The sequence below is a fragment of the Lonchura striata genome, chromosome 8, assembly GCF_050655825.1.
Source record: "Lonchura striata isolate lonStrDom1 chromosome 8, ASM5065582v1, whole genome shotgun sequence".
In the NCBI taxonomy this organism is placed as follows: domain Eukaryota; kingdom Metazoa; phylum Chordata; class Aves; order Passeriformes; family Estrildidae; genus Lonchura; species Lonchura striata.
The window spans coordinates 21295348-21318246 of record NC_140710.1 but is presented as its reverse complement, the minus strand read 5'-3'; the positions used below and the strand labels follow the sequence as shown (position 1 = coordinate 21318246).

The window sequence follows — 22899 nt, the reverse complement described above, 5'->3', positions numbered from 1 at the left end:
AATACTGCTAGCTCTTACTTGCTGCTGCTTTTCCTCCCCAAAATGAGGCAGTTTTACACTATTTTGTTCTTGCAGCCACAAGGATGTATCCAAAGAGACTCTTGAGCGCCGTTGCTGACTTCAGCTGTACTGACTACACATGCTGTGAGACTTTATTGATTAACATAACAGGCTTTGCCTCACTTGAAGAGACTGGAATTAGATATCCCAGTGTGGAGGGGAAAACACCAATTTCAGTCTGCCACTGGAATCATTTATGCAGAACTGCCAGCCCAGTATTGTAAGGCAGAATGTAAAATTAGAAATCTCCCACAGACTGACACAAGGATTTTAATCAGGAACTCCCATTGAGATTTCTGAGCTTGTGGGGGGGAAGCTGTTTTCCTATACATTTCTGAAGCAGCATCCTTACTCAAGATGGAGGTTGAAGATTCTGATGGTTTGCAAATTGGTTGAAATCTCAAAGTGAAATATGCAGCATGTATTTTAAGTCCCTATAAAATTACTGCAGCCAAAGAAAAAGTGTTCAGAAAAGGTAAGCTAAAGCTTAGGAATTTTTTTCTGAATTACTTTCATGCTGCAACCTCAACTCCTCTATAAAGAGATGAAAATTCCTTTGATGCTGATTACAGAACCCCATTCTTTCTCATTCGTGCAGGGAATAAAGCAAACTTCCCACAAGCTGTTACAGCCATTACCTGTCACATGCTGTTACCTACGTGACAAAAGTATTATTTGTTAGTATCGTTAGATCTGCTGTTATGGAGCTCCTATGATCAACTAAATTAAAAAGGGAGGCAAATGGCACATCAGCACACCCTCAGGAATATTTCACTGCAGTCTCAGCAGCAGAACAGAAAGAAACAAAGTGCCAACCTTTTCTGGTGTTAATTTCATAAGTTCCATGTTCTCCATACTGTAACGGCGTCCTCTTGGTCTGCCACCTTCAAGAGACAAATTCATCTTTTTATTATTAAAATTTATGGTGTCACTTGACAAGCTGTGGCTGTACTCATCTAAGGTCCGAGGTCCAAGACACAGACACAGTTAGAACACACAGATAAACTAAGCAGTAACCTGTGATTCACAATATAAATCCTCCAGAAAAAGAGGTGCTTAAGGGGTCCAATCCTGCAAGAAACTTTTTTAGCTGCTGGGGAGAAAACCAAGCAAACTTTGCATCAACCCCAACTCAGTAAAGAACTCAAATGAGATTCTTTTTCAAGTTCTCTGTTGGGAAACTACTGCAGAAAGAGGCACATACCATTCAAACTGTTTTCCACTGCTTGGCTTTCTGCCATCATGGAGTTGTTTGTGCTGTAGCTTAGTCCAAGAACCATTTGAAGATCTGAGAGGTTAAGTCTGGCAGTGAGTTCTCCACTTCTGTCTCCTACCTTCAAGCAAATAAAATAAGCAGTTGTATTACCTTAACAAATACTCACATGTGTATGTGTAAAGCAATCCTTGTCCCCATGACTTCTGAAAGAAGAAGGCTGAAAAGGTTTTCCTGGTTGAAGACTGAGAACATCTTTTCAAATAAGTAACAACTAACAGGTAACATAAAAAAGCTTAAAATAATCTCTGCTAGGCCACTAAGTTGGGAGTCCATGATGACATTGTGAGTGGTGACACCAGAACTAAGGAGCTGACTGGCTGAAATAACATGGATTCAGCTGTCCCTGGAATAACTGAAAATGCATTCCATAGCTCAAAATCAAATGCACAAACATACCTCCATAAAACCTCTGTGAGTGAGAGCAAAAACCAACAGGCAAAATAATGGGAGTATGAAAATCATACCTCTCTTGAAATTTCCAGGTGCCTTTCTGCAAAGTGGATGGCTTGGTCATGATTTCCCAGAGCAGTATAGGCATTCCCTAAACTCCAGCATGCTCTTCCTTCCCCAATTCTGAAAACAACACACGTTTGCATTACACCTCTACCTGCTGAACACCAGAGGTCAGTCAGGTTTTCACAGTACTGCCAAAGTAATTTGCTGGCCCAAAAAAATGGAGGTAATCATCACAGACCATTCTACCACCAGCATAATAAATACTGTATTTAAAGGAGTGTGATCTGGTTATACATAAATAAGAACAAATTTAATCAGAAATTTTAAGTTCACAGCAAACAAGTTCATTTTGTAATCATGGGACATTGTATAACCTACTTTGCTCCTCCTCAGTTTCCATGCCTTATTGGTCATTCGTATTCTTACTGACTTAAGAAGAGGTATATTTAAATGGTGCAAAAAAACTGGTTGCACCCAACACTATAAAAAAGACCTCAGAAATCAGTATTGTAATATAAACATTACTTGCTGCTGTGTTATTCTCCTTCCCCCATCCCCTTCTATATTATTAACTTGTGGACAAGTAGAACATGCATTCTTATGAAAGTAGGGTGAATGATTATAATGAACTCATGAAAGACAGATCTGCTTTTCTTTTCCTTAGTTTACACAGACGTGCTGACAGGAGATGATGTAGAAACAGTCATTCATCAATTTGTCTTTGATCTTAGACTCATTAGCTGAAATACCATTATGATTAATTTTTGTTTTCCATATGAAACCAAAGCCTAGCATTGGGAGAATCCACATTAATGCAGCTGTCACATGAGGAACAATGACAGTAGAGTTGAAGGTAACAGGATTTTCTCTGAGTGTTACACACACATTAAACAATCTCTTAGGGCTTACTTGTCATGCAGCTCCTGAGCAATCACAAGATGTTTGAGATGATAATCAATTGCTTTCTCGTAGTCCTGGAGCAGAGTGTAGGTGTTCCCCAGGCTGTAGCAGGCCTGTGCTTCCACAGCTCTGTCCTTCAGCTGCCGAGCCAGCTGCAGAGTCCTCCTGCAGGAGAGGGTCAGTCAGCTCAGAAACCTCAGAAAGCAGCACAAGGAAAAGCTTTCAGAAGTGCACATGCACAACTGAAAATCAGTTATGCAACTTCAACAAATTAGGGCAGCAGGCTAGCAAATGATCAGTTAATAAATTCCTATCTTGTAAACCCTTAAAATCTCACAATTGCAAAGTCTTCCACTCCCCTCCACTGCAGCCTACTTCTTTAGAGAGCAGGCAGATTCCTCAAACAGCAGCTTTTAATTTACTGCTTCATTAATGATTTGTAGGAGTTTCCCTGGCAGGTTGCACTGTTTAATAGCAGGGTTACAAGACCTACGTTCCCATCAGTAGGGCAGGACAGGCCTATACTCACCAAGCCAGCCGAGCCATGCTGGGCAAGAAGAATTAGTGTGCTCAGAGGGATCTGCTCAGTACTGAGGCTTTTCTCCCTAAGAACAGGTGTGCTCTGAAATCCCAGTCAGATGCTAGTAACACCTGTACTGTATTTTACAGTATAGGTGTATAGCCAAGCTTTTACTTTTCCAGGTACAGCAGCAGCTGCTTAGTGGTGCAGAGATGAAGACAAGTCTGGCTTGAGAACGCAGCCTAAAGATGTAAATTGATGTTGCTGTATACCAGCTCTCTCAGCTGGTAAGCACACCTGAGGCAGCCACCCATCTCAGGGTAGGAAAGCTACTCACATCATTCCAGAACTCACCAAGAGCTGAGACAGTAATGCCTGCTTCTAGAATAATGGGAATAAATGCCTAGCAATGAAAGATGTCTGTCTACAGCACTGCAAATAAACTACTTAAAGTATCAAAGTAGCTATAAAAAAAAAAAAGCACTAATGCTGCCCCTCCCTTAAAAGAACCAGAATAGTTAAACAACAAAGGAAAAATTTCTTTGCTAAACAAATGGAAATTTTTCTAAAGTATATGTTGAAACAATGGCTGTTCCACAGTGAGCTACAGTATCAGGCACAACAGAAGTAAACTATACAAGAGGTATAAATTGTGTTTATCAGCAGTCACTCACCTGTAGTATTCAGCAGCAGTTTCAAATTCCCCCAGGAATATGTAGGCATTTCCAAGGTTGCAGTAAGCTCTTCTTTCTGCTGATCTATCACCAAATTCTTTTGCAATTAGGAGACGCTTAAAAATGTGAAACAACTGCATTACTTACTCCTCCTTGTACTTTGTGACATACATTTGCATGCAGAAATGCATTAAATATTGCAATCTTGAGGTCAACAATGCTTTATAAAAACAGCCAAACTTGAAGTTTGTGCCATTAAGATTTAAAACCTGCATTAAAAAGCTTGCAACAAGATCCAACACAACACATGTACTAAAGGTCAGGAGCAACCTGATATTCTGCTAGGACAGAATTCATTACTAGCACATTGTTGTACCTGTTCATGGGCTAAAACTGCACTCCTGAAGTTGCCCAGGAGATAGTGTGTGTTTCCCAGATTTCCAAAGGCACGTCCTTGTGCTGCTCTGTCACCCAGCTCTGTTACTATTGACAGGTTTTCCCTGTTTTGGAGGAGAGTGAGAAAGAGAATAGTGACTTTTAGAGGTTTTGGTTTTTTCTCACAGTAATTTAAATACTAATTTTAAAAATTCTTATATAAAGGAAAAGGCAGAGATACTCTGGCCTATTTTAATGGCCTTTAAGTAACCATGAATCTGAGTAAGAAATACTTTCTGTGAGATACCAAACTCCACTGCATTCTTACTCAAGCCAGTGTGCTGCCCTCTTGTTACACACACAGGTATAACGAGGCCCCGTTTCAGCCTGGTTTGAAGAACTCTGCTGGTTTCTAACTAAGGGTTGTCAGGTACAGTACAAGTGAGGGCATGATAAAAAACAGTGCACTGTCTTGTTGAAAAAAACAATCTGACAGGTACCTCAGTTCTGCAGATAAGCATTCCATAGTTTAGCTCATGGCACTGCAGATCTCCCACATTCTAATGATGGCACTACAGATCTCCCACATTCTAATGAACTACATGATCATATCCCTCCCAGCCCCCAACACTTAAAGCCACTACTTACTCATAATACTTTGCAGCTTTCTGTAAAGCATTTTTCACATCATCTGGAAGTTCCCCTGGATCATGAGTCCCAGCATTAGCTACATTTTTCCCTTTAGAGTGATATACATTTCCCAGATTATACAGTGCTCTTGCTTCTCCAACCTGAACCAGAAGTAAAAAAAGGCATTAAAATTTCATGCTTCAAACTCTTCTGTCATAACAACTATTTGTTCAATCCACAGATGGGAAAAAGTTTCTTAACTACTTGTCAATACTCTGCCCATTCTGAACATGCTATCACCTACCCAGTCATAGCCCTCAATCCAACTGTTTTGCATACTACTTCTTTTTAAAGACCAAGATACATTCTTGAGGTCAATTACCATTAAAATTAAATTTAAAACAAACAAAACCACCACAAAACAGGGTAATATTAACCTGGACCTATAGTCTTTCAGTTACAAACAACTGTAGTCCAACTAATAGAGTCATACTGCCTAGAAGTAATTGAATATTCACTATTTCCCTCTAAAAGGTGCACATTCCTTACCACAGGGTTCAGGAATGTGTGTTAGCACTTTACATCCAATTTCCTGCACAATTCTTACCTTATCATTAAGTTCTCTGGAAATATCCAGATGTCTCTGACAGCAAACAGTAGCTTCTTCAAAATTCCCAAGTACCTTTAAGGTGTTGCCCAGGTTCCCACTAGCTTTAGCTTCTCCCAGTAGATCTCCAATTGTCCTAAAATGGCAGCAATTAAGTACCCAGAAAACAGTGTATCATTTAAACTAATGTATGGTAGCAAATTACATGAATTTATGAAAGAGACCACAACTATGTAAATGTATATGTGTTCAGCTCATTTTATACCTGAAATGCACTCAAACATTGTTCCGTCTGAGATTACAGACATCTTGTTCTGTCAGTGCTGTTTGGCCAGCTGCTTGTATTCATGGTATTGATCATCTGCTTAACATTTACTTCTTAAATTCACATATTTAAGAAGAGAATAGAGAGAAAATTCTTAAAGATGATTTAGAAAGCCAGTCCCAGCATTAGAAAGAGAGCTTTAACTGCATTTGTGTTTTACTTGACCATCTCCTTTTAAGTAAAAGCCTCCTTTAATTTAACAAGACACTTAACTGTAAGGTTTAAGATTTACAGTCTCCTCTGTAGCTTGAGGCACTACTTCATTTCTAGATTTTAAATGAGACTAAGGCAAGAGACTGCCACTGAACCACTCAAACTGTCATACCTGGGGGACAACACAACAGAACAAATGCCCCAAGGTCACTGCACAGGAGCAGAGTAAGGCAGGGGGAAGAATAGATTTATGCCTAAATTGAGGTTAAGTATATTATATGCCTATGTCTTTTATTGGATCTATACAAATCAGTAAAAGTCAGACACATCAATAGCATATGAAAGGGATAGGGTTTTAGGATTTCACAGTATTACATTATGAGTTTTACACAGATAAACATTAAGGAGTTCTGTCTAGTAAACGAAGAGCAGCTTAACAATACGGAGAACTAGAAACACTGAGTTTTAGAAACACGAAAGGATAAAGGATGGACTTAAAGCAGCCATTTAATTATCCAGAAACCTGGTGAGGCCTCGGTCAGTTCTAGGATTATGCTGCTAGACCAAGTATTAGCTGCCAGGTTAGAGGGCACCCAAGTGACCTGCCAGGCCCCCCAGCCCTGTGCCACCACCACGTTCACTCATTAGCCAGTATTAATAGCAGGGTTTGGCAGGACAATGAACAGCTGCTTGTGTCTCTCAGAATGGGATGACCTGGAGAACAATTACCTTGCAAGAGTTAAATCGTGGTGATGGTATTCCAAGGCCTTTGCGTATTCCTGCAGGTAGAAATAGGCATTGCCCAGCTGGCTGTAAATAGCACTCAGGGTTCGTAAATCTTCAGTTCCAACCTGCACAGCTGCTTCAAAGAAAGACACTCCAGCCCGGCAATCTCCTGCCTTGCACAGGCGCTCGCCTTCCAGAGCCAGCTCCAGGCAGGAAGCCTCCATCCTGCACCGTGACAAAAAAGGCCAACAGTCACTCCAAGTGCCACACTCTGTCCAGCACCTGAGCTCCGAACAGGGCATTGCTTTACTCAGAGGGCCTCTATTTGTTTAGGAGAGGGAATCAGCACCACACTACAACCAGTGAGCTTTGCTTAAGAGTATTACAGAAACTAAGGCTGAAATGGAAATTACAACTTCAATGGTGAGGAGCAAAATAACATTTTAACAAACAACTGGAATTTCTTTTTTTTTTTCCGGTCTCAGAGAGGAAACCAAACACTGCTTTGTCTACAGGGAGCACACGAAGGGTTCAAAAACAGTTTTCACCAAATGGATAATTTCAGAAAAGTTACCTAGAAATCAAACTATTACTGACAAATACTGATTCTGACAAATGGAAGCACTTCAGATTTTTAGGGTGATGCCATAGTAATCTGCAAAATTATTCACAGGAAAAAAATTAAATTAGAATATTCTATGTATCAAAGACTGACTAGTTTTCCCCAAGTTGCTTCCTCTGTAATTCAGTACTCCTTGGCACTTAATTTCTTATACTAGGCACTGACTGCTATGAAAATTCTCGCTGTAAGAAAAAATATCTAGATTCAATTAATGACAAAATGTATGTCAATTCAAGTTGCTTCACTGATACACCATTATTCCAGAACACTGGAATACACTGGAACATTTTTTATTATTATGAACAACTAATTGTGCAATTATACAGGTACAAAATACAGCAGTCATTAATGAATTTGTAGAATATTACATTTTGAACATGAACAAAGAAGCTGATAGAAAACTACAATAGCATTCATGTGCATTTTTGCCTCTGTAAGCTCAGGAGTACAAAACATAATATTTTTTTATCCAAATGTTTCCTACTTTCTAGTTCTGAGATGCAAGGGAGGCAGGGGAGAAGAAGATGAGAAAGCCAACAGCTCCAGGTCTCAATCTTGAAGCAGTATGGTTCTCCAGCTTTTTCAGGATACATGCATTTTAAAAAGCTTGCAAAAATATCAGCTTTTTTTTTTTTTAAGATTTAAAAAAAAAACAAAACAGTAAGAGACATTCTGTAATTGTTGAAAAAGTATAAGCTAATATTGCCAAAGAGTGGACAATCAAATGCTGGCTTTTGCAGAAGTTATTTTAGTGGAAATACCACATGTCACCTGTTTTGACCTGACATAGTGATGAAGTTTTTAACATACCTGCAATACATTTCTGTATTTCCTTAAACTAGGAAAAAAATTATTATACAAACATCTACTCACATCTGAACAGGAAGGAAGTATTTTTGAAAACTCTAATGACTTCCAAAAGATTTAGAAGAACTGGTATCACAAGTACAACACAAAATTCTGCCATACCTGCTGGTCTTCGACGTGCCACAACTTAAGCACAGCGTGATGACCGACATGTTTAACTTTTGCAACCAAATGCACTGCCTGTTTGGTAGCTGCTAAAGATGCTGACAGCAAAAGGTAACTCCAGCATGAAGTTCTTGCCAAGCCCAACTTTCCAGGCTGGATATCCATAACACATGCAGTATTTTTAGGTTTGCAAACCCTTCTCAGAGAAGTTAGAGCATTCCTATTAGCTACAACACACCACCTGGCTCTCATGACATTGTGCATGTGTCGAATGTAAGAAAGAAGAAGGCAGAAATGATTAAGTACAATTAAGTACAAGGCAGAAATGATTACACCATCAGCAACTGAAGGTTTAGGACTTAAAACACTTCATTGGGTAATCTTAATCCTATCCAAAGAGGTTCTCTCCGGGCACCTCATGTTAACTGACACGTCCAATTAGAGTGACAGCTAGAAAATATGGTGCTTCTCAGTGCAGAGATTTGGACCATTTACACAGCCACACTCTTGGATTCTTGCTTGAATGGCTAAAAAGGGCAGATCTTCCAGCAAAACGTGTGTGTGACATAACAATGAAAATGCTACACTGGGCTCTGCTTCCCTTAGTGAATTAGTTCCATTTTAAAAAAAATATTTTTAACTGTGATGAATCAGCCCCATAATCAGTTAAAAAAAGGCAATTAAAGAATGTACAAGGGCAATATCAGAGAGTGCTGCAGTATGGTAGCCCCCCTGAGAAACTGCATTCATCTAATTTCACACTACACCAAAACTGCCAAATGCCAAGGCAGCATTACCATTTCATCAGGGAATTTGAAATACAATCATTTGACTTTGCAACACTAGATTTAGTATAACCTATAAAAATGAAAGATGTGGGATCTTTCATACAGAACACAACTAAGAAGCAAATGGCTTAGACTGATGAAAATCAGGAGTTATTACAGAGTCTTTAAATTCAACCAGAATTACAGGAAGTAAATGAAAATAGGAATTAATAATTGCTTGAGTAAAAAAAGAATGCAAAAATTACACAACTCTTGAGAGGTTGTACTAACAGGTTGCTAGAATCCGTAGAGCAAATTAAAACTTTAATTCCATCTGGATCCATTCCTTCTGACCTACCATTTCAAAATCTAAATAAGCTATACTAAAATAGAACAGAGAAAATTAAATATTTATTCCCACAGTTCTCCGCACTCAATATTTTATTCAGGTTATATAAGAGCTATTAAATCACTCAGTTATTTTAAAAGTTTCCAAGGCTTTTCCATTGAGTACCAAAACTGGATTCAGAAGAGGTTTGGTTTTGGTTTGTATTTGTTTTTTTCTCCCCTCTGCTACTTAAAGGACTCTTATGCAAATTAACACTTTTTTTTTTTGTTTTGGTGGTTTTTTTAGGATTTACGTAGATGTTCTCCACCTGTCACTACTAATGGTTAAACAGCACTTTGGCAGACTAGACAGGGCCAGATTATCAATGTTTTAGGAAGTCATTAAATAGTTACAAGCAGAATATGACATTACATTCTCTGTTCCCTGGGCTGAATTGAATTATTTACTCAACACCCAGTGGCCAAACAAGAGATTCAATGTATCTGGAGAGAGGAGACCAGAACAAGCCTCATTCATTTGTGCACTTCTAAGGCAATTCTGTTCCTGCTGAACAGGATAGCATTCTTTCAGATACTGCTTGAAATGCTCACACAGGGCTTCATTTTGTTATGCTGTCCATAGCTGCCTGGCATCTTCTGAATAATTTCTCGTTTGTAAAACTGCCTCATCCTTATCTGGCCCTCAAAGCTTTTCCTCCTGCCTGGCTCCCCTTCTTCCCCCTCCCCCCTCTTCTTCTCTGACCTTTTTCATATTCTATTTTAAACCTTTATTATTTCTATTAATATAAACCCTAAGCATATTGCCTCATTGTTTTTGTCTCCCTCCCTTCAGCTGTTCTCATCTCACAATAAGGACAAGAAAAGAGGTAAGAATTAAGTCAGTGGAAGAAGGTAGTAACACTCACTGATTACTGCAATCTCTAAGCACAATTTAGAGTTTTACTCAGTTCAATTCCCACTAAGAGGGCTTTTAGCTTTGGAGGGGGAACACAGCTGTCAACAATTTCCCATGAAACACGTTGGTACAAATAACACACCTAGAGACAAAACAACCCTCATGACATCTCCCTAGTTCAGATGCACAGCATCACTAATGCCACAGCATCCTGTAACAAAGCTGACACACCATTCCTGACTCCTGCCCTTACTCTTGGCTTCTCCCTGTGAGCAGAAGCCTCCAAAGCAACCAGTGCACAGAGCTCCACTGCAGCTCCACTGCAGCTCCACTGCAGCACTGCTTCTGTCAAACTACACCTGATGGTGAGGTTAGAAACAAACAACTCACACACAAAGAAACCACATTCTGTCTTCTTTTGCTCCAGTCAAGATAAAAGCAGTTACAAGTTTTTGGTGTATGAATTTAGCAGGCTGAAAGAAGCAAGTTATACAAATATTAACCCTACAGATCATTTATTCATACAAATCAAGTAACATTAGCATTTTATTTTCAGTCACTAAACAACAACAACAAAAAAATCTCCTTCTACCAGCATAAGAATTTTTATAACTGCAAAAGTGATACTGATGAATTACTGTGGGGAGAAAGAAACACTTGCACAGTAAGAAACCCACAGTAAAGCCTTTGCTTAGGAGTGGGCTCCAACTTCATTAAAATCAGTTCTAATGGAACGCCAGAAGGAAGGAAAGAGCAGTCACAGCCAAACAAGCCCGGGATAATACCTGCAAGTAATTTTTTTTAAAAACTGGTAACTCCCTCTCCAGTAATTTATGACTTTTTATTTCCTCCACTAAATTTTAAACTCCAACAAAATAAAATATTTCCAAATTATAGCTATCAATATCATAATAAAATTCCAGGTCATATACTGAATTAATCTTCAGTTTCTCAAAACTCAAGTTTAATATGTTTTTAAATTAAAATAATTTTGCCATCATGTTTTTTAAATGTGAATCAGGTTATAGTTATTGCAGAAAAATTTAAGAAGGTCATGAATATTGTTATTGTTGATATTTTTAATTGGTCTCATTCAGACCTGTACTGAAATACAGCATAAAGCAGGAAGACATTGTGCCCTGACTGCACTTGCCAAGTTTTTTTTAGCCTGTCAGTTTAAACTAGTCAATTGGCCATAACACATTTTTCATCCATTTAGTTCTATAATAGCACCCTGAACAGCTCCAGCTTTTGTTGAAGAGTGAGCAAGGATGTTCTGCAATTGTCTGGGGAGGACCGAGAGCACCAGCAGCAGTGTGGGGAAATGTGGTAGAGGAATGCTGGGAAGTGGGTCCCTTCGGGAAGCAGCACAGAGTTATCACACTTAGGGTCAATGCCACAGGATAAAGATTTTAGCCAAATAAAGAGAGAAAACAGTAAATTACAGCTTGTTTGCTAATTTTTCTCCTTGCTGACCATGAAACAGCTTCTCCGGCTGGCTGCACTGCCACCCAGGACACTGGACTTGTATGAAATGAAATAAAAGATTTCTCTTCTATGAAATGGAAGAGAAGGCCACTCCAACAGCAATCTAACACTGTCAGAAGGTTGAAAGGATTAATTTTAAGCCATAGCATGTGCTGTCTTACAAATACAGGTTAACAGCCTTATTGCTGTTAGCTAGTGAAGAAAAGGCCTCCAAAGAAAGGATGATCAGGGTAGGGGTGGGGTGAGCACACAAGAACCACATTTTTTATTTCTTTTTAAACAATCATTTCAGCCTTCCAGTGTCCCTTCCTCTTGAATGAACTGCACGATTTACCCTTCCAAACACCATGCACTACACAATGCTCCTGTAGTTCAGCTCCATTAGAGCGAGTCTGAAATGCTAACACGTCCCGTGTCTGTAAAGGGGATTCAGAAGAAAAATTATAAAAAGCTCTCAGAAGGGAAATCCCATATCCTCTTCACTTGCAAGAACAGTACTTCTGAGTGCAAGGCACCAAGGCAGTTTCCATATATCAATCAAACCTCTTTATTTTAAGCACAGAAAATACCTCGTCATTCACCAAAATAATAATGGGCCAAGTACAGAGAACATCAGCAGACAAAACTCAGCAATTTGCATAGGCAGTCCAACAGCTAAAAGAGGGAGCAGCCATTACCCTGCAGGCATCATACTTCATATCATTTTACCCCAAATACAAAGAAACACGGGCAATAATGTACTATGCCGCTACCATGCAAGTTCCAGTACTATACAATCATTTAATCATACTAATATAATCTGCTACATAGCAAAAGTGAATTTTCATCACTCAAAAATCAAGAAAAAAATGGGGTTCATTTTAAATTTCAATAACACTACTAGCAGAGATATCAAGCTATTTGTTGCAACTTGTTTAGCTTTCTATTATTAACAGCACTTACTCATTTACAGCAAAATTACCAGTCTTACCTGTATCGCACGTGAAAGGAACGATCTTCGGGCATGCTTATCAAAACATTATTTTCCGCCATTGAGTTACATTATCAGTAGAGAAAAAAATATTGTTCTGTAGTAGGGTAAGTGCTTTATTATGGGCAATTGTTGTCAGAGCACCATTCCAGTTAGTATAGTAAGAAGCTGGAGTAAAGATATCCTAAGCTCCTGTAGAAAAACTCTTCTTTATTACTGAGGTAAGGAGGTCACTGCCAGGCATCTCACACCTTCAGAAATGTTCATGTTCTTTCTTTCATCTGTGGCCCTTTAAGCTCCATTCAGCCACGGTTCTGCAAAGGGAACACAAGATGCTTGGCTTGAAGTCTCATGGTTAATAACTCATCAGCATTTGCAGCTGATGTAAAAGCATAACACTGCTCCTACGAAGCAGGAAACGTCATTCAAGAACTTAAAGGCAGAGCCAAAGCCTTCTACACAGACATGGCAATTCCTGTAGGCAAGTGAGAAAGCCAAAGGGATTTAACAAAAAACAACACTCTCTTCTCTTGGAGACTGAAGAATTTACCCTTGTTAGTATTTTCTGGCCTCATGAAGTTCCAGGAAAAAACTTAAAGGATGAAAACTACAGAATGAAAGGCATAATACAGAACAGATCACGAAGTGCTTTACATGTAAACACTGCTGCTGAAAGCCTGATCATCAGCTGAAGGCCCACAGCAGTCAGAACTGTGGGCACAATCCCATCTGCAGATCATCCATTCTGGAGATTGTCCCACCTGGAATACTGTAAGCACAGCAGCCAGCAAAGGTTTAAGCTCTATATTTGTTTTTCTTTCTGGTCCCCCAAAAAAAGGGGGGAGTGTGGGAGTTTGGAGGGCAAGCAGTGTTAACACTGGCTTCCTATTCAAAAATTCTGCAGCACTGCAATGTGAGCTCCAAGCTCTGCTTCAAAGGGATTGCAGAAGCCAGCATACAAATATTGGACATGTTTGGGCTGGCTGGGAAAATTTAACAGAAAAGAAACCCTGTAATCAAAAGTCTATCCACTTTTAAAGATATTTTTAGTAGAGACAGTGACATATTTATGCCTCAATATTACCTTCCTTTGTAAGTAAACATAAGAGTTGTGTAATTCACAAATGCATATTTCATCAAGAGACTGCAGAGGTGTCAAAAAGACAGGAACAGAGCTCAGACTCAAAGGTGTCATCAGAAGAACATGTAAACCTGTATATTTAATTGTTGATACAGCCCATGCCTTTTCCTCTCATTAGTTTTATCAAGTCCCAGCTGTGAAGATTCATGCTTCCTACTCTGCCTTGCATCCTACTCTACCTTGACAGCAACCCTCAGACTAGCCACATTCTTCCAATTAAACAAGTATTCTGCCCTTCCATGCTCATCACTAGAATTATTTGGCATCAACAAGAGGGTGTGGGTGTATTTTTGCAATTTAGAAGCATGACACCCACAGGTTACAACAGCACTGCAACCCACACACTGGGAGGCTGTGTTCCAGGACTCACTCTGCAGAAGTCTGTCCAGCCTCAGCTCAGATAACTCATTCAGGCACATGGCCCTAAGCCCCCAGTCTACAGCAACCCTCCAGCACTCCTGCTGCTCAGCAAATCCAAGGGATTTGGAAGTTCTCTTCCACAGAGGAACGCACCACTAAGTAAAAAGTGTGTACTCTGGCAACCTCCACAGATCACAAAATGATGACTGTGGTAATTTCTTGTACTGTAATGGCAATTAACTGAATAATTTTTAAAGCTTTTTTTTAAAAAATAAAAAGCCAACTTTAATTTTTAAAAAAAGTTATAATTAAAGGAACATCAGTTTATTTAAATATCAGTTACTTTTAACAGTTCATTTTACATCAGGTGTTTATAGCTTCACTATATTTGAGCTACACATCTGTCCTCATTGTCTGATGCCACCAAGAGCTGGAACCACTACTCCTGTTTGTTTTTTCCCCTCCTTACTGGCCATACAGCACATTCCTAGTCTTGGCAGGGTGATACAGACACACCCACATTGGCCAACACATCATCATCACAGACCCAACCAAAATTACTGGGTCTGCTGTTCATACCTGGCTTCTTCACGCGCAAGTCATTAGGATGTCAATTACACCTTCAGCCATGCCAATGTGTAATCAGTAACCAAACCTAAATCACATTAATTAGAGTGGGGAATGCAAAATGCAGGAGATGGAAGTCAAACACTTCAAGCTGTATACACAACCTTTAAATGCACAATTTTACTAAATACAGGAAGTCCTAAGGGTTTCCTCTTATTTCAAAGTAGCAGCAAAAAGCCCACAGAGAAAAGACTGGGTCTCCTTCAGAAGAGGGAAATTAAACTGGTGTTACTGATTACACAGTTGTTTGATACCGAAACAGAAACAAACACCAGCCTCACCACCTCCAAATCAAATGAAGCAAGGCAGAGGTTGGGCAATCAAATGTAGCAGCCCTTCATAGCCCACAACAGACAAAACATGCACTGTATCAATTCTTCATTAGAAGAAAATGGTTAGGGATTACTTACCCTGGCTATAAACAGCTAAAGGATATTCAATTAAACCATCAATAAAAGGCCAGTTTGCCTCAACTAAATGCTTTATCTAAAAAGATGTGATTATTGCATGCAGAAAGTCACTTTTCTTTTTTCTGTTAAATCACAGATTTATATAGAAGCTATGTGAATATAGATGGGTTTTGCATGATGAAAGTATGTCTCAACCCTCTCTCAAGAAAAATTACAGAAGAAGCCAAGGCCCCCCTATTTTTAATTCTCATCAGTATGTTTCAAGTTCCTGACAGTGATAAAACAAAAATTGCTATTTCTTTCTCCAAATCCTGTATGCAAGCTAGTAGTCCTAGTTATCACAGCTTCTAGACATGTGTTACATCTTTTAAGGCATTTTCCATTTCAGCAATGATTTGATTACATACCATAAATTTCATCTCAATGATAGACAATGAGTTTAATCAGTTTGCAATTCTTAGTTACACTGACTGTCTACAATAGATTTTCTCATTTCATTTTGACAGAAGACTGTATTTCTGCACAGGTGAAAATTCATCAGCAAGCAACAGAAAGCCAATGCTGAGATTTATTTGCAATACACAGAACTAATAATCACAAAACAGCTAGAGAAGATGGTTTTGTTCTTCATCACCTAAAAATGGTACATTTCAAGCAGCTTCATTTGCTCCTTTCCTCAACCCACACCTTCCTTTTTGGAGCTTATCAGATGATCAAAATTTGGATTTGCTTGGCTGATGCAGTCACAGGCCGGACAGCTGACGGAGCAGTCACTTGGGGGCTGGTGGAATATTAAACAGCTCCCTTCCTTCTGCCTTTCCCTAAAGGAGACAATCAAGTGATGCCTTCTCTCCCCATCTGCTGTTCCTCACAGATCTGTGGGAAAGGAGCATCTGCCAAATGAAGTCATCACCGACAGAGAGATTCAAAAGCTACTAAAGGAAAGTACAGATAAAGGCAGATCTACTGCACAAATTGCATTTCCTGAGAAAAACTAGTGACAGAGACTTCTTGTTTCAAGATAAAGACAAATTTCCCAATAGTGAACTAAGTTTGAATTTCCTTTCAGAAAGATGCTACAGAATGGGTAGGAAAAAAAAAAAAGAAAAAAATTAAAAGAAGCTCGAACTGGATCATTAAAAACAAAACAGAACTTTGCATACCCTGTGAATGAAGAACCAGACTACACAACAATAAAAATATACCAAGAGTCTGATTACTGAAATACAGAGATCAGCTTGGCTTCAGACCTTCAAAATATAGAAGAGCATATAAAAACAAATAGCACAAGGAACACTCAGAAGTAAAGCATTCTCTATTTTAGTCTTCAATGCTGTTCAAGAATATTTTAAAAATTTACCTGAGTTAATGAATAAGCCTAAAATAAGCCACCAAAAAGCCTTAAAATTTCACATCAAGTGTAATATTGTATTTACTACTAACATAGTAAACAGCATCATCATATATATATATATTCCCCTATGAATGAGCCTTTAGGTATATATGTGCCATGCTGGGGAAAAGCTAATTTTTCCAAACCTTGGGTGCAGTACAAGTGACTAGTCATGAGAATGGATCCTGCAAATACAAGAAACAACTGTACTAAGACCACTGTGGTTATTCTTAGCAACTTAAACTCCTCTCTGCACCACTTCTGACAGCTGTCCAACAGCTGATTAGCTGAGTGCACATAGAAACCACCTTCACCCATGAGGTGGACTTGAGGTTTTATTCAGGATCATGATAATGTGGAGCAATACCTGCTCTGAAATACTGCCTTTGTCTCCTGATGGACTTCTCTGTCAAGCAGAAAACCCCAGAATAAACCACAGGGATTCTTTTACAGGACTGGCTTAGCAGCATGCAAGCCACTTTGCAGCTCATATCACACATTAATGGACAGAAGAGGAAAGCTGAAGTTCATAAACAGCTCCTGAGCTGCTCCTCCCAGGTGTGAGTGACAGAGCTGGTGCTGCAGAGCCTGTATCACTACACCCCGCCTAAACATCTTATTCCATCAGGCTCATCAGCCAAGCTGCAAATAAATTAAACCACTATCTCATGTTCTTGGTTCAGATGCTTCCTCCTCCACCTCACCTATATTTACCATGCTGACTTATAAATATGGGCCCACACAAATCTTGGGTTCATTGCTGAGTATTGCAAACAGCCCTGAAATGGCTGAACAGGTGGGTATTGCACTGGCTTTGGCCCAGAGGTGATGTTGACTTGTGATCCTATCAACCCACTGCTCCACCAGCCTGCAATTTCACTTATTCCAACAGAAAATGGAATATGAGAGTTCCTCTCCTTTGCACAAATAACACACACAGAGCTATCTTTTATATAGGAAACCATCATTTCCTTGCTAGAAAGAGAATCACCAAATTGTAACTGAGAGCATAAGGCTAGACAGTCATTTTGTAACCAGAACTGACAGATGCAGAGCTAACCACCTTTTGTGAATCAAAAGAAAAGAATTACTAGAGTGAGGGAGGGAAACTTGATTCTGTTATCTCTTAAATTATTCCATCTCCCCTTTTAGCCACTTAATGCCCAAGACTTAATGACTTCAATAACCAGCAGTCTTTCCAGATGGTCAACAGAAGCACAAAAGGTTATAAAATACCAATAATAGAAGTTTGGATACTCATGACAACTTTCTTCAAAAAATTAAAATAATTTTTAAATTAGTAGTTACACAAACACTATCATTGTCTGTTACAAACTCCTGAGCAATCTGATTCTTCATTCCTCTCCCTAACTTCTTTCTAGCACTGTACATAAACCCAAATCAAGAAAAGAAAGTCCAATTATTTTAATTTACTCATCAATTTACTCTAATTTAGTCATAATTAGGACTACAGGAAGAAAAACCCTAGTGACAAAGGAGAACAAGTATCCCCAGAATAGTCCCAAAGAATCCCAAGTAGGTACACAAAATGGTTTTATATAAAATATTAATAACTGTATGAAACAAGATAAGGAAAATATTGCATAAAACTCCGAAACTAATTTACAGGATATAAATCAGACTAGCTCTATTTGTATTTTTTAAAAATCCTTTAAAACCATCTCAGCAATGAGACACTCATTCCCATATTCAAAATTAATTTTAAAAAGACAAACCCCCCACAACAATGACAGGTATCAAGAATTTCTGAGACAAATTTTGCTCAAATGAAGTGAGGCACTCAACACATCCACAGCTGGAAATGAAATCATGGATTTGACAACTATAGGAACACAACTCCAGAGCAGAGTCCAACATCCATCACCTAATTGCTAATGTGGCCCTGCATTATGATAAACATGGTAACAATAGAGATATTTAATTTATCACTCTGTTTGTACAGATTTTTGTTTGGGGTTTTCTTTATTTCACTGGTTGCCTAAACCCAACAGACCCTGCTCATGGTAGGTTCTAAACACAGGCAAGAGAAGGTTCAGCTCCTTCATTTCACAGGTCAACTCCTCTTGGCAGCCCCTGCACTCCCACCTCCAGCACAGCTGCAGGATGTGCTGCCTCACACAGCACTCACTCTGCTCAAGGCAAACACAAGCCTTTAATGCGGGAGCATTTCCACCTGCCCTCTGGCATTTCCTGTATGCACTTTCCACCTATTCTGTAGGTTAGGAGGAGGATTTTTCCTCTGTTTGTCGAGTAGAGTACCTAGCTGAACGGCGTGTTTAAATAATGCCAAAGGTCTGCAACATGCCAAGCCTTCCAAACTCTGTATATCCTGCTTACTCCTTTTTCCCTTCTTTTTTTAAGAGAACCAGTATTTAACTGGCAAACAGCTTGCTACTGAATGTACATAATTACTGTCCAGTGTGCAGGTTAAAGAACGCAGTGCAGTAAACACAAGAAACCACAAGTATTTTTATTATACAGACACTCCTGCAGATAGTTAATGTAAGCCATCTATTTAAATCCTGAATTCGGAGAATCCCACACTACCATAAAATAAGAAAGGAGAACATGAAGTGCCAGCAAAATATAACTAATATGCCCATCATAAAACTAATCAGGCAACTGAAAACTACATGCAGCAAAATTAAGATTTCACATACAAGAACAGTGCAGAATAAGATCGCAGTTAAAACAGGACAGAATTTTTTTTTCACATATTTGATACATCAAGGTATAAGTATTCCTTATCTTTTTTTCTCTTCTTATTTTTTTGTCAGAACCAGATCCAAGTGTACTTACAAATCGTCACTTACAGACTGGAAACAAATATTATGTTGCCTTCTTTCCAACATCTCCCACAACTGGGGATAAGATTTGCATTCCAGCACATTAAGTGCACAAATGCCACAACAGACTGCAATGACAGTGCACAACAAAGCAGTATGTGATCCTTTTATTCACAGCCTAAGTTGAAATCATTCCCAATAAATCAGTAACAGTTTTGTTACCAAGTTCTGAAGGTATTTGAACCCTGCTCCTTTGGGACAATCTCATCATGCAAATGAACATATACAGGCCTCTCCCAGGCATTGAGACACTTCAGTTTGGGAACTGGAGCATGTTATCCAGTGTGAAAGAACCCCACACAGGAAGGGTTCAGCACAAAAGTGCTATTTGCACTTAAGCTGATAGAGCAAGTTGATCACAAATCTCTCCAATAAAATGTTCCACCTAGCTTAGTTCCTTCTTAGCCTATGAAATCTCATAAAAAGGGATCCTGTTACATAAAAGAAAGAAGACAAACACTGTATAAGCATCTTACAAAGAAATAGAAGAAGTTATCTTAGAATTCTATAAACTAAAATTAAAAAAAAAAACCCAATAATCCTTAGAATCACTGGCAGTAAGACACAGTAGCAATTTCAGTGAAGCAATATAGCTACTGTTTCAAAATTCCTAGCTGGCATTGTGGCTCTCATTCAGGGCCAAAGCAGACATTCAGCATCAGGAAGGAATCCTTACCTCTCCAGCAAGGTTTTACGTTGCAGGGAGCAGATGCAGCTCTCGCAGAACCTCTGTTACACAACTGCAACGATCCATGACAAGTTAATGCCAGCAGCACTGCTTGGTGCATCACCTGTGCCCCTCAATTCCCAAGTACTAACTAACAGCAGCCGTCAACATCCTCTAATGAGTCTACAGCTACAACCTGCAAAGTTGTAGTGCAGGATGAACACTCACAACAGTGAAAAGACAATGTGTTCCTTTTTTGTACTCTTGACTTCTTACAGACAGGTACAGTGTATTTATAGCACACCACCTATAGAGATTTAAGGAAAACAGTATTTATTGAGGTGCCAATAGTAAATTGTTTTGCATATTCATTGCAACACTTGGGATGCAGCTACAAATCTATTCAGAATTTCCTCAACGCAGTTTCTTCCATCAGTGTGATGGCTACTGGACTGCAGCCCATTTTGCCCTCACTGCCAGTTTATTCACTCTGTACAAGCATTATTACACTGATAGAATTGGTCACAGCAGCACATCCTGTTCTCTAACAAACCAACTAGATAAGGTCCAGGCTCCAAAGTGCTACAGGCAAGAAACAAAACTCCTAAGAGTATACTAACATGGCAATGGGAGGAAAAATAGTGTAGTAAACAAAAGTGACAAAGAAATAATAGATTTAGAGAGCCTTCTTTATAAATCACATGTGGTTTATATTCCCTGTAACCCAGCTGAATGAAAGCTTTCCTTCCTATTAGTAAAAGGTTTATAATACAAAGAAGTTTTATTATATGAAAAAGTAACATATTCCTCAAACACTGCCAAATTTGAGTCCCAAGAGGCAATTTGACATTAATCATCTGTTCAACACTGTATGTGTTTCAGACAATCTCTTGCCAGTCCTTCCACTTCCGCTTTTCCTGTATGTTGCATTCCCAATATTGTGGTCTTCCACCTTTTCCTTTTTGGTTATTATCACTTGTATAGTTTACTTGCTACTAAATGTCTAAAGAAAAGTTTAAGGGTTTTGTTTTTTTTTTTTTTTCTGGTACCTGCTATCTCTCTCTGTTTTATTTGCAGAAGCAGTGCTAACAATATCAGGTTGATCCCTCAGAAAGTCTTAAGACGATTGCTCACTCCTTGAACAAAACCAATTTCATTAAGATGTTAACCTTAAAAGCTACTGAAACCAGGACTATAGTTACAGATCTGGGCAAGACTAAGCTGTGGAAAGTGAAACTGACCACACAAAGGCTACAATAAACCTGGAGGACAAAAAGTAGAAATATGTTGGCTATGAAATTTAAAAAGTGGAAGATGAAGAGAAATTAAAAGATTATAAATGCTAAAAAAAATCCCCTTATGTTCAATAGTTAAAACTATGGACAAAGAGCACTTCTTTTTAGAAAAAAGCTTTTCAAAACTTTGACATTTGAACCATCACTTTGTGAAGTAATTCTTCAGCAAGAGTAGCAGCAATGTACAATCCTAAATAGTTTTAAGATGCCTGAAAGAGTTACAAGAGCATTTAAACAAAAGCATGTTAAATAAAGCAACTGATAAGACTCATACAGGTTTCCTCTAGTTCAGTGAAGCTGTCTTAGATTTCAGGTAAGTTTTTGTCCCAGCTTTATAAGGAAGTAACTGGAAGTACAAAGTCCTTCCTACCAAAGAGGGATGCACAGTCCAGAAAACTTGCTAACCATTAATTAAACTAGTAAGAAGGAACACTTGGACAGGCCTACAAACTAGTTTTAACACACTATAAATATATATACACACCGAATTTAGAAGGCTTGTATTATGAGGAGGCATTTTTGCTAGCATTGTCAGGTCTAACAGAATTATCATTTTAAAAAGAGATATAAAGTTTCCAGACAAAATTTAAGCAGTGACTGGAATCTCTTAACTGATCTTTTTGAGATGCAAGCCTCAGCACGCTCTTCCAAATTCTGAGATGGTTGCGCAGCTCTCCATGGCAACCCAGGATACATGAGCCCCGGAGTCACTGGCAAGAATTTAACAGGAACAGCATTAGGCTGCAAAAGCTTCTAAAGCAGAAGAAAGGCCACAGCTTCAGGGTGGGATAAAATTTGTGTCTCGGCTATCGGGTCAAAAAAGGGTTAGAGAGCAATTTCTGACTTACTCCTCCATTTAAAAGTGAAAAAGCAAGAGAAGCGCAGGAACTACACTAGCAAGACCTACAGATAAATGGGACTAGGTTGGGTAGGATCAGAGTTTAGATATGCCACAGCACAATGCCTAACTCAAACTCTCGAACAAGAGTTCAGAGCTTGCTCTATGTATACCTCACTTCTCGCGTTATGCTTGCATATGCTTTGGTTCCGGCTCTGTCACCAGCCTGTTTCGCTCCTGCCCTTACGCCTTTATTCACCCATGCCGCTAGCAGCGGAGCCCAAAGCCGCCCGAAGCACAGCCCTGCGGAGCCGCCTCCAGGGCGACCGCGGCTCACCGCGCCGGGCACGGGCACGTCCTGCCTTTGTTCGCCCAGGGCGCTCGGCGGCTGCGGCACCCGGCACCGCGCTTCATTCGCAACACGCCGCCCCGCTCGGAGCCCCGTTCTGGCACCCAGCGCTCCCCGCCGCACCGCTCACCTGCGTGCCGGGCCGGCGGGGCTGCGAGGGGCCGGCGGGGCTGCGAGCGGCCGCGTCT

At 39.4% G+C, this 22899-nt stretch overlaps 1 protein-coding gene across 3 annotated transcripts in view; it reads right to left on the bottom strand.

Annotated features, from left to right (window-relative positions):
* The window catches only part of GPSM2 (G protein signaling modulator 2), a 26582-nt gene extending 3683 nt beyond the window's left edge, over nucleotides 1–22899 (bottom strand). The window contains exons 1-11 of one of the 3 annotated variants that reach the window (XM_085586570.1): nucleotides 22536–22899; nucleotides 12765–13078; nucleotides 6706–6927; nucleotides 5499–5634; nucleotides 4910–5052; nucleotides 4263–4386; nucleotides 3887–4002; nucleotides 2702–2857; nucleotides 1801–1909; nucleotides 1265–1394; nucleotides 877–944 (exon numbers count right to left, since the gene is read on the bottom strand). In XM_085586570.1, the coding sequence (XP_085442696.1) occupies nucleotides 877–944; nucleotides 1265–1394; nucleotides 1801–1909; nucleotides 2702–2857; nucleotides 3887–4002; nucleotides 4263–4386; nucleotides 4910–5052; nucleotides 5499–5634; nucleotides 6706–6927; nucleotides 12765–12826 (1266 nt within the window). In that variant the 5' untranslated portion in view covers nucleotides 12827–13078; nucleotides 22536–22899. Of the gene's footprint in view, nucleotides 1–876; nucleotides 945–1264; nucleotides 1395–1800; nucleotides 1910–2701; nucleotides 2858–3886; nucleotides 4003–4262; nucleotides 4387–4909; nucleotides 5053–5498; nucleotides 5635–6705; nucleotides 6928–12764; nucleotides 13079–20238; nucleotides 20426–22535 lie in introns of those variants that run through there. The other 2 variants (XM_085586569.1, XM_085586571.1) reach the window with 2 other exon arrangements.